General features: G+C 46.1%; 1 protein-coding gene across 4 annotated transcripts in view; it reads right to left on the bottom strand.

The window, feature by feature from the left end:
- Nucleotides 1–322: 322 nt before the first annotated feature.
- GRIN2D (glutamate ionotropic receptor NMDA type subunit 2D) overlaps nucleotides 323–12,168 on the bottom strand; it is a 68,251-nt gene continuing 56,405 nt past the window's right edge. For all 4 annotated transcript variants that reach the window (XM_060780390.2, XM_060780391.2, XM_060780393.2 and 1 more), the window contains 2 exons: nucleotides 10,762–10,994; nucleotides 323–7,265 (listed from right to left, as the gene is read on the bottom strand). In XM_060780390.2, coding sequence (XP_060636373.2) covers nucleotides 5,826–7,265; nucleotides 10,762–10,994 — 1,673 coding nt within the window. In that variant the 3' untranslated portion in view covers nucleotides 323–5,825. The remainder of the gene's footprint in view (nucleotides 7,266–10,761; nucleotides 10,995–12,168) is intronic.

Raw genomic sequence — 12,168 nt, forward strand, 5'->3', positions numbered from 1 at the left:
TGAACAGAGGACGGGAAGGATGTTTTGTGGGGAGCCATGGCTCTTCAGTCTAAAAAGAAAAATGTCCATTAAACAAGAAACCATATTACTTCCATTCCCTGATGTGATTTGGTGATTCAGACAAACCACACTGGGGCAAGGTCTGAGCGGGATTAAAAAAGCCTTTATTTCTTATGAACGCCCTAAAATAGTATCGAAAACCCAGTCCCACCCCCTCTGCGGATGCCTGGGTCCCTGCCCCACCCAAACCCTGCCCCGTTCCGGTGTGGGGCGCTGCCCCATATCCCCACTTACCCACCCCGCCCCAGCGAAAGCCCACCCACTCCAAGAAAGACGGCTCCCACCCACCGACCCCGCTCCCTAAAACAGCATTTCTAAAGTTATTACTAAATTGCCCCCTCCCCAGAATAGGAAAAGGGACAAAGAGACACAGGGAAAGAGAGAGGGAGAAAGAGAGAAAGAGAATCAAAGCAGAACTGGGAGTGGGACTGAGCTCGTGGTTTTGGTAGTGGGTTCACATGAGGGAGCCTGCATGTGAACTTCAGTCTGCATGTATGATTGCATCTTTATGTTCATGTCTTTGAGGACCTGATCTGCGCCCCTTGGGTGTTCATATAATTCTGCGGCATCTTTTCATGTATGCTGTAATTGCCTATGGTTTTATATCTCTCTCAGTGGATCTTAGGCATTTCATGAAATACTAAGGAGGTTGCCTGCAGAATTTTGTGTCTCAACAAATGTGTTCCACTCTTGGGTGCCACAGCACCCTTTTCTGCTGTGAAGGCCAGGCCACAGATTCCACATATATGTGACACATTTTCCAGACCCACTGGGCTTGCAACAGTAGGAGCGCTTTTGCCACATTTAATAGATGACAGCGTACACATCTCTCTGTGCAGGAACAACATCAATAATGCTGCAGCCTTAACACGGCTCTTTGAAATATGCCTGCTAATGGGACTGGTAGATGTGTGAGTTTTGAGTTCCTTTGAGATTCTGCAAGCATGTGTGACAGCAGTCTTGTCTCCTGGCATCTGTAATGGAGACCATGTGCTTGCAATATTTTTTTTTAAATTAGTGTTCCTTTTTTCTTGCTGTGCATGCTGCATTAAGCTGCACCTTAATGCACAACATCTTGCGTGACAGTGAATTTTATTTGCGGAGGTTCATTACCCTACTTGCTGGCATGATAGTTTGGTATGTGCTTGTATGCCTTTGTGCTTGACTGTGGCTGTGTGTGATGGCAGGCGATGGATGTTTTTTTCGCTTCTGGATTCACTATTGGCAGTGTGTGCACTGGTTTGGGAGCAATGGCACACTTTGGCACCAGGACATATGCTGCTCTTCCTGCCCCTGTATTGGAGAACTTTTAAGGGTTGGGAGGGGCTTTGTCAGCCCTCTGATCCAGACCCAGCCCTGAGACAGGACATCCCTGTATGCCTAAAGTTTTACCTTGGAGAAATATTTCATTTTTCCAACTGCAACACTCAGAATCCACCGGCGAGGTGAATGTGGGAGCTGCAGTGCAACAAAGGAACATTGCTAAATTCTCCCTAAAATCTCAGCTGAAAGTAGGCACTTGAGAGTGCCCCCTCCCTGTTGGTTCTATGGCTGAATGCTTGAGTAGGGGGTCTTCAGTACCAGCTGGGTTTCTAAAAACTCTCTGGCCCTTACATTAGACTGTTCCTTCTCAGAACTCCACTTGTTTGCAAGAATGCTAGCACCTCAGAGAAAGTGGGGGACTGATTTAACTTCAACCACAGTCGCTTTGTACCCTTTCTGACCAGATATTGCCAAACCACTGTTGCTCCCTTAATCTCTTCACAATCCAGTCATATCCGACAACGAACAGGAATGCGGTCACATCTAATGACTATGGCACCCTGACACCTTCCTCTGCTTCAAGTTCAGTAATTTTTGTCCTCTCTCCATCTGCTGCTGCTCTCTCTTCTTCCTGACACCTTTTAAAATATTTGAAATCTGCCGACATCCCCCCCCCCCACCCACTGCTTCATCTTATTTTTCTCGAGGCTAAACAGACCCAGTTCCTTCAAGCGTCTCCACGTAGGAATTGCCTTCCAGACCTTTGATCATCCTTGCCGCTCTCTTCTGAATCCTTTTCAATTTGTCAACATCCTGCTCGCACGGAGGTGCTCAAAACTGAACACAGCACTTCAAACGAGGCCTTGCCGAGCAAGCGAGCCTTCCTTGGTTCTGGAAGGATGCAGAAGCGGGAAGCAGCTTTATACTGGGTCAGACCCGTAGCCTGTTTAGCTCAAAGTTGGTTCTGAGCCTGCGTGTCTTCATTAATAAACTGAAAACCTGTGCACAAAGTTTGCCCCTTCTCTGCACTGAGGAAAGCTTCAATTGGTACTCTGTGGGATTTTCACAGATTGAAGATGCTAGCTGACACTTTGCTTTTTTCTTTTTGCCTTATTGTGTTTCCGCTTTTTACACAGCAGATCTGGAGATTCACTGAAGCATTTAAGCCCTGGCCTCTAGCCTATGGAAATCCCATAGAGTTTGAGAAGCTTCAGGACCTGATAAGAATTCACAATCACTGAGGGGCCTGCCCTGGGCCCCTCACACCATGTTCCGAAGTCTGCAAGCTTCATTTTAAATCTCTCAGTCATTGATATAAATTAAAATGGTAAAAATGGCCCTGTGCCTTGGAATTATGGCACATCAGAGACAAGATAGAAAATTTAAAATGATGACTTGTAGTTACCCACTGGTGCTGCTAAGTAAACCCCACAGCTAGACCACCACCAACATGGACGCACCCAGTAGGGGAGACTTCGTTTAGGGCTCCCTCCCTCCACATACTCCTAAACCATCTTTTCAGCAATAAGAGCCAGAAACCTGAGATGTGGAAATCTGTCCCTTCTATCAAATGCTGCACTTACTTGGAATTGCGGCTAATATATGGAATAGCCTATCTTTGGCTACAGCAATCATCCCTCTTGTTAATTTCTTTAGTTTCTCCGCAATCCCCATGTTGTAGGCTTGTGGAAGAAAAAAAACCCAACACCCTCAGATAATAGGCAAAATTGATAGGAGCACTTCATGTTCCATGTGTTAAAATGTGGGTCATGCCAAATTTCCATAAACACAAGAGAGAATTAATGTTGAAGCATGACTAGGTGGGAGTAGGATCCTACCCATTTCTCCCACAATCTTGCTCAAGCCTTCCTCTCCTTGTAGTGGTTATTTCTGATCTCAGCACACTGGGAGAAAACCAGTATGGATTGGTCCATCCCGCACTTAAAGTCATCCCTATCCCATTCCACAAGGACTGCTCCCAATCTTGATTGTAATGCTGACAAGGAGATTTATGTTACCCATTCCTGCTTTAGAAAAAGTATCTAACATCATAAAATACAAATAATATCACTGTTGTTGTTCTTGTGTACCTTCAAGTGGTTTCCAACTTATTGTGATACTACAGTGAACCTATCATTGGGTTTCCTTGGCATGATTTGTTCAATGGGTTTTTAAGTCTGAGGCCAAGAGAGTGCAACTTGCCTAAGTTCACCTACTGGGTTTCCATGGTTGAGCAGAGATTCAAAACATGCTCTCCAGAGTCTTCATCAAACACTCACACAGCTACACCACGCTGGCTCTCAAAACAGCATAACAGCCTAAAATATTCAGTTCCCTTTAGTGACTCTTGGATTCCTGTTCTTTTAGGTTCAGAACCATGCCAAGCATCACTCCATTTTATCTATTAGCCTTTTATATTGCTATGTAGTTTTGGCAAATTGTTCTTTCCAAAAGAACTCTAGTCAATTCAATCATGGATGGTAAACATATCCTGTTGCAATGAGTTACATGATTGGTCACCAGCCTGGTGAGCAAACATTTCCCTTGAAACCAGCTGCAGTGTTAGAATGCTTCCAGACAAAGGCTTTTATTGTACAATCATTTGGGCTCCAACACTTAATTTTTGGGGGGAGGGTGTGTTACAAACTTCACTAACTTGCACTTGAAACTCTCCCATGTTTTTCCGTGATGTCTTCTATTTTTTTCTTACAACTCTAACAACAAAGGCAACTCAACTTATGATTCAAAGACAAAGAGATTATTAACCGCACAATGTCTTTTGATTGGTAGCACTAGGAGCTCTCCACTTAGGAGCACCTTAATTTTATCAAGTACATTGAATTTCTTATACATACACATGTGTTCTCTACAAAACTGCCAAATCCCAGTCCTGAGGATATACTGGACTTGGAGGAGGCGATTTTCGTGCTTCTGGGATCTTACACAAAGAAGGAACTTAAGGATTTTTTTCTGTGGGAAGATGTGCAAGATGTGCATCAGGTGCATATAGCATTATTCCCACAAGGAAGATACAAGATTCCATCCTAATTCTCACCCCTTACTTCATACAGAAAATACCTGTATTTCCCCCATGCCCACTTCCACAGTTTGCCCAATGCAGCTTGGTGTGACCAGCTTTAAGACAGTATATGGTGATTTTAGTAATGATTGAATGCAGCATTTCCTCTCTATTGCATGAGGTTTCGTTTTTCCTATAGGCATTTGTTTGGTTTGAAATGCAAGTGCCCTTTCAATCTACAGAAAAATCCTATAATAATGTTTTCTGTCATTTTCCACAAAAACTGTCATATAACACTGAGAATGTCAGTGTACTGTTTATGAGATTTGTGAGAACAAACCCTTTTGGGATTTGAGCTTACTTTTCTATGTGAGTCTGGGAGCCTGTTATTTTGTTATTTTTGCCCAGCACAGCACCCAAGCATGTGAGTTTGCATTGGGGTATTGGTGGTGTGTGTTTGAATGTGTTGCTATCTCTATAATTGTTGGCGAGTGCATGATAGCAAGACTGAAAGCGGGAAGTGGAGTTGGAGAAAGAAGAAATACAGGTGAGAAGAGCAAAGAAAGCGAGAAGGGAAAAGAGGAAGCGGAAAATGTGCAGGAAAAAATTATCACAGTTTTCTGTTGAACAAAGTCACAGTTTTGTCTCCTAACATCCCTCCCGCCCAGAAGTCCAGACAGTTGTGTGGTGGTTGCCATCAAAGCCCTTCCCATCTCTTCCCTGGAGCCTGACCGGTGGAACATTTCCCCTGCACCAGCCTGTGTGGAAACACAGACCCCCTCCATGTCCACAACTGGTTTGTTTCTGTGGCCTTCTCTTGGGTCTTGTTCAGAGGGAAACAGCCCTGCTGTTACAGTTGCCAGTTACTACTGGCCACGGGAACCCACCCCATCAAGATGCCACAGGGTGGCAGGAAAGCCCTTGTTCTGGATATAAAAGGTCTGTTATGGAAACACAGGCGGGAACAGCTCCCCCTCTTACCCCCTGCCCTAAATTGGCTGGTGGAAGAGACCGGGAGATTTGTCACAGGGAGCTATTCTGGTGGCACTTGGGGTAGCAGAAGCAGGGAGTTGTTCCCCTTCTCTGAGAGGTCATCTCCACTCCCCACTTCTGTTTTTGATGGGATTATTGGTAGTTTCAGTCCCCACTGTGGTGTTTATCTGTGATACTCTTTTGGTTGAACAATTCCCCTTCTCTGTGGCAGGGAGAAGTGGCGCTAAGCCAAATCTTCCTGGTGGCATCCAGGTTGCATGCCCTTTGTCTTGGTGGGTTCATTTCTGGCACTTTTCTGCTTCCCCCTCTCTGCAGTCATCTTCATGGGACTACCTTCATTCCATGGGTTGGGCCACAGTGCCATTGCCACCATCTCTGTCCCCGCTTGATGGGCTCAACTACGGCTCAGCCAACATCTTTTTTTTCCTGTGGTCTCATCCAAAGTGTCTTTCCCCACCCCCCACCCTACTCCCACCCCACCTGTCGCTGGTCATACCTCTGACTCCAGGCTGGAGAAATGGGCTGAGCCACGTCGAGCAAAAAGCTCTCCGCTCCGGCTCACCCGGCGTGGCAGCCACTCTGGCGAGAAGCCACCCTGGTGTCGATGGGAGGTCCCGCAGCGCATCATATGGCAGGAACTGAGGTCCTCCAGGCTGCGGGAGGTGGGGTGAAGGACTCCACCCGCTGGCCCCAGATCGCAGGAATGATGGTGGCAACGGCGGTGGAAGCCGTGGCGGTGCCGAGAAGCCATGCAGCCATACAAGCTGCAGTGGCGGTGCTCCCAGTCCAGCCGGCGTTCCAGACGCTCCTCAGAACAGCTCAGGTAGTGCAAGGCCTCCTTGCGGCACGGTGGGGTAGGCGGTGGGAGCATTTCCAAGCTCAGGCAGTGCTGGCAGGGACCGTGGCATCCATGGCATTTTGCCAGCTTGTCAGCTGACCAGTAGTGCAGAGGCTTGTGGGTGGCGAACAACTGCCTCTCTCGGGATGGGTACGTGCAGAAATAATCCGGCGACTGGTACCAGCAGCTATGGCCATCACTGTCCCTCTCACAAATATCAGAATCAGAATCCGAAAAGTCCACGTAATGACTTTGGCTGCGCAAACTGGCACCAACGGCAAGGGGGTGGGAATGACTGCGGCAAATATGAGCCCGGGAACTCCTTTCTCGGCTCGATGTTGGGCATTTGGTTTCTGGCTCAGTTCGTGGCAGAGATGTTTCTTCAGTGTGCCGATAACGGGGAACAGGTGGGGAGCGTTCATCTTCGTAAGACAGTCGGGTGTAGCCATATCGATTCCGTTCTTTCCCAAAAGGCCGGCTACTGCCCCTTTCCAAGTCGCAAGGGCTTTTGGTCGAATAGCTACTGGAGGGGCCATCATACTTTTTCACTTCTGGGGCCCGACCAGCCCCTTTCCCAGCCTGGAAACTTTCATACAAGCCTCGGAGGGATTTACGCTGCCAGCCCGATGCTGCTGGTGGCATGTCAGGAGACTCTTTTTCACGAACAATGGCAAAATAGGAAGGAGGATTTTCCAGCCCACGGGAAGGAGGTGGTGGAGAAAGCTGACAGGGTGCCATCTTTTTGCCACTCACATGATCGGAGAGCCCCTCAGGTTCAATGGGGCCATAGAACCGGTGGAAGCCATCAGAGAAAGGACTCTTGAGGCTGTGGCGTGGAGGCTTAGCTGTGGGGAGCTCTGCAGGTGTCGGAGGGAAGAGATCCTTGTAGCAATTGGGGCTCCGAGCATGGCGCCACCGCTCTACAATGCGCCGTTCACGGGGCAGGAAGCTGGAGCAAGGAAGTGGAGGGCCAGGGGGACTGGGCAAGGCTGGGGCTGCCCCTCGTGAAGGCCCATACGTGTGGTTGAGGATGGGCAACTGCTGCTGGTCTGGACCTTTTGGGTCTTCACTGCTGCAGCAACTGTACATACCCTGGGGTGAATGGAAATAAGACATACAAATTAGGTAGCTATTGGCAGGATACTACTTGTCTGGTGTACAGAATAACATAGAAGATGTCGCAGTACAGTGCTAGTTTAATGAAGGGTTTTGTGCATGATACTCCTCCCACAAGAAGATCCATGTAGAACAGTGGTTCTCAACCTGTGAGTCCCCAGATGTTTTGGCCAACAACTCCCAGAAATCCCACCCGGTTTACCAGCTGTTAGGATTTCTGGGAGTTGAAGGCCAAAACATCTGGGGACCCACAGGTTGAGAACCATTGATGTAGAACAAAGTCATCATTATTTATATTGCATGGTGTGAGTAAAATGGATCTTTTGAACAGCATTATAAGGATTCCTCTCCGTTTCACAGTCATGATGTGCCCATTTTCCCCCTCTCTACTTTATACAACAGCAAATCTCATTAGGAGTAGTGTGAATTACAGACAAGTGCATCTAAGGTTCCTCATCTACCCTTCTTCCTATGTTATCTTTCCCCAAGCCATTCTCCTCCCATAATCCAGTTTGTGTGTTTGCGCGCGCGCGCGCACACACACACACACACACACACAAAAAGTCTCTGCCCTGAACACAGGTAACCAGGCCCAGATTAGTCACCACAATTTCTGCTTTAGTGATCATGCAAGTCCACAATCTACATTTGGAGAACCCTCATCCTGAATGTTTGCACTCCCAATAGACTTCTCTTTAAGAATACTTCCCCAAAAATATAATGTGAAGTCTCTCTTTTAAGATCTATGTTAAATGTACCAGGGCAGTAAGAGAGGGGATTCTTTACCACACATCTCTCTTTCTCTTATACACACACATTCACAGTTTCCCTCCTGCAATGCAAAGCCAGATCGGCTCCCACCATGAGCCGCCTCCTCCTGTTGACAGAGAGCACCCTTCCCTCCCACCCCGAGAGGCTGAGTTTGTCCTTCACTGTAGGTCATGGATTCCAGAGAAGGATCACTCTGGCAGTGGATGGAGGGAAGGGGAGAGGAGGAGACGGAGATGAGAGGAGAAATACAGGTGGACAAATTGACACCATGAAGATCAAAAAGGAGTCAAAAGAGAGACAGTGGAAACAGGTAGAAGAATCAGAGGGTTGGGTGGGATTTTTGCCATCTGGCTGAGTGGTTTCTTTTTTAAATAAATCTTCGCCTCAGTGAGGAGCAGAGGCAATTTTTAATCTGTATTTAAAGTGATCAACATATGCAAATGAGAACTATACAGAACTCAATTTGCGCTCTGACTCATGAGAATCTGTTTTGAATCTGCCCAGGGGATGGCCTGTTAACTTCACCATGCTACACTACAAATTTAATCTAGTTTGAAATGTGCATTAACTACCCTAGTTTCTCCATACACACATGCACCCCCGCCAGCTCCATATACCCACAAACCTTCCAATCTTAACCACAGGAACTGCATTCTTGAGGACACTGCAAATTTCGTTTTAATCATCCCCAGTCATTTCAGAGAACAGAATACTCAGGATTTTCTCATTGGGAACTCTCATTTAATGGGCTTAGAGTTGTTTAAATTTATATTGTATCCATTATGAGAAGAATGTGCTAATACCCCTTTGCTAAATAGGCAAAGCCATTCCCTACACGTCTGGTGTCAGCGAACATGACTTTTAAATTCATACAAGGCATCTACTCCCCCTCCCTACCCTAATTGTTTGAAGTGCAACATATAGATTCATTCAACTGAAGATCCTTTTTTAAAAACTTAATTTAAGAAGAAACCCAATTCAGAAACTGCTGCAGGGAGGTAGGTTTGTGACATCAAAGGCGCCAGCCAATTAGCATTCTCCCCAACTGCCTTAAAGGCACCAGATCCTGTTTGATCTTGGAAGCTAAACAGGGTCAGCCCTAGTTATTATTTGGATGAGAGGCCGACAACAAATACTACCTGCTGCAGGCTATATTTTGGAGGAAAGTACTGGCAAACACACCTTCGAATATTCCTTGCCTAATATAAACTCTATAAAATTCATAAATCAACAGGTAATTTGAAGGCAGGCATACAAACATACCTAATATAGACATGAAGAATGAATTTTCCTCAAGCTCAGTTCTACAGAGGAGATTTCTCTCTATGCCACTGTTTCTCAAGCTTCCTAATGCCGTGACCCCTTAATACAGTTCCTCATGTTGTGGTGACCCCCAACCATAACATTATTTTTGTTGATATTTCATAACTGTATTTTTGCTATTGTTATGACTCATAATGTAAATATCTGATATGCAGGATCAGGCCCGTAGCCAGGATTTTGTTTTGGGGGGAGTTGAGTTTGATTCGGGGGGGGGGGAGGGCAGGGGGGGCTGAGTCTGAGTGAAAGAGGGTCTACCCTAGCAAGCCTTTTGTATCATTACCCCAATACCCTCATGCTATGGGATATATTGAGCATAATTATCAGATCATGATATGAATAAACATAACAGTTTAAATAATGTACCAGCAAGGCCTTCTCGCGGACCACCATGAGAATTGGGGGGGTGGGCTGAAGCCCCCAAGCCCCCCCCCCCAGCTACATGCCTTTGCAGGATGTATTTTCATTCACTGAACCAAATTTGGCACAAATACCTGATATGCCCAAATTTGAATACTGGTGGGGTTGGGGGACGGGGGGGGGGGGGGGGGGGGCGGACTGATTTTGTCATTTGGGAGTTGCAATTACTCGAATTTCTAGTTCACCTACAATCAAAGAGCATTCTGAACTCTACCAACAATGGAATTGAACCAAACTTGGCACACAGAACTCCCATGACCAACAGAAATACTGGAAGGGTTTGTTGGGCATTGACCTTGAGTTTGGGAGTTGTAGTTCATCTACATCCAGACAGCACTGTGGATTCAAACAATTATGGATCCGGACCAAATTTGGCATGAATATTCAATATGCCCAAATGTGAACACTGGTGCAGTTTGGGGAAAATAGAACTTGACATTTGGGAGTTGTAGTTGCTGGATTTATAGTTCACCTACAATCAAATTGCATTCTGAACCCCACCAATGAGAGAACTGGGCCACATTTCCCACAGAGAACCCTCATGACCAACAGAAAATAGTTTGAAATGTGCATTAACTACCAACAGCTTACTGACTGTTAGGAATTGTGGGAGTTGAAGTCCAAAATACCTGGAGAGCCAAAGCCATGTCTGTTCTAGAGCTTTTTCTCCCCCTTCTTGTCACACTATCCTCCTTCCCATTCTCAAACTTATTATTTCACAGTTATAAAACCTAGATTTTTTTTTTAAAGCAAAAGCTGAGATTGTAAGAATGCCGCTGTCTATATAGAGGACAAATTTCAATACTTGTGCAATGTGATCAAATAAGCTCTGAAAGAAGAGTGAAAAGTTCTGAGAAGTAGGACATTATTTCCAGAGGATGAAGAAACAGATATTTATTGGCAAAAGAGTTTGTATGTGAATGAACCCATGGGCAAAGGGCTCCCTGCCCTGCTTTCTCACCCTGCTGAAGGCAAGCAGGAAGTCCAGCCGCCCAGTGTGTCTCATACAGTGGCGCAGTTTCCAGTAGATGAGGTGTTCCCAGGCAAAGACCAGCAGACTCAGCCCCATGGCCACCAGGAGCATGTAGAAGACTCCAGCCATGTTGTCTATGTCCAGCTTGCTGCTCATCACCTCAATTTTGTCATTGTGACAAATCCCCGACAGCCACAAGCGCTCCAGCAGCTCAATCTCATCTGAAAAGAAGGGATGGATAGAGAGAGAGGAAAAAGATGGGATATACTCAGGAGATGCACCTCTCCTAGCCTTTCCACACTGTGGCTCAATGGCAGAATTTGGAAAAGTTCCTTCCTTAGACTACAAATCCAGAATCTCCTAGCCAGCATGGTCAGTGGGTTGTTTTTTGTTTTTTTTGTTTTTGGTCGTGTCAGGAGTGACTCCTGGTGTGAGAGAATTGGCCGTCTGCAAGGACGTTGCCCAGGGGATGCCAGGATGATTTGATGTTTTTATCATCCTTGTGGGAGACTTCTCTCATGTCCCCGCATGAGGAGCTGGAGCTGATAGAGGGAACTCATTTGCCTCTCCCCAGATTCGAACCTGTGACCTCTTGGTCTTCAGTCCTGCCAGCACATGGGTTTAACCCACTGCGCCACTGGGAGCTCCATGGTCAATGGTGATCTGAGGATATAGTCCAGAAAATAAAACTTGCTGAGCATGACACATTAGGCAGTACTGTCCTCTTAGAAAACGTAAATACCTTCCTACTGATGTGGGAGATCTCAAGTGACCCAAAAGCTGTCATTACCAAGCATCATGAAATAACTTGATAGAGGAGGTTAAGAAGACGGGGGAACAATCTTGTTCTCATAGTGCACACTCAACGATCACTTAATGCAAAGTACTTACTTCTTAACACCATTTAACTATCCTCTCCTACTCATGGTTACAGTTACAAGAGATTGTTCTTTTCTCATCATTGCCCCCATGTCTGTGATTCGTAATCCAGTTTAGGATTAGGAGCCATGCAGTAGTAGATGGGTATGTTGCTAGGCAACTGTTCTTCACCGCCCCCCCCCCCCATATGAAACCTTGCAACGATACGTACGTGTGCTCTCTTGCACCCAAGTGACAGGCTCTCTGAAGCACATATACACACACATTCTTGCAAGCACGTGGCATGAATACCCAATAGTCCTCAGTATGGTACATATGCAACATATGCACAAACACTGAAGAATTCCAAACTGATGGGCAGAGTGCAAGAAATACCATCTTTGTCATAAACACATCTTCACACTCCTCTATGTATTAAAAAAAAAACCCCCAACATATGCCCTAATATGTTGAATATTACTGTAGATCTGGTGAAAACCACAAAAATATTGCGAATATTCAAAAATTTGGAGGCAG

The sequence above is a fragment of the Anolis sagrei genome, chromosome 6 (assembly GCF_037176765.1).
Source record: "Anolis sagrei isolate rAnoSag1 chromosome 6, rAnoSag1.mat, whole genome shotgun sequence".
Taxonomy (NCBI): Eukaryota; Metazoa; Chordata; class Lepidosauria; order Squamata; family Dactyloidae; genus Anolis; species Anolis sagrei.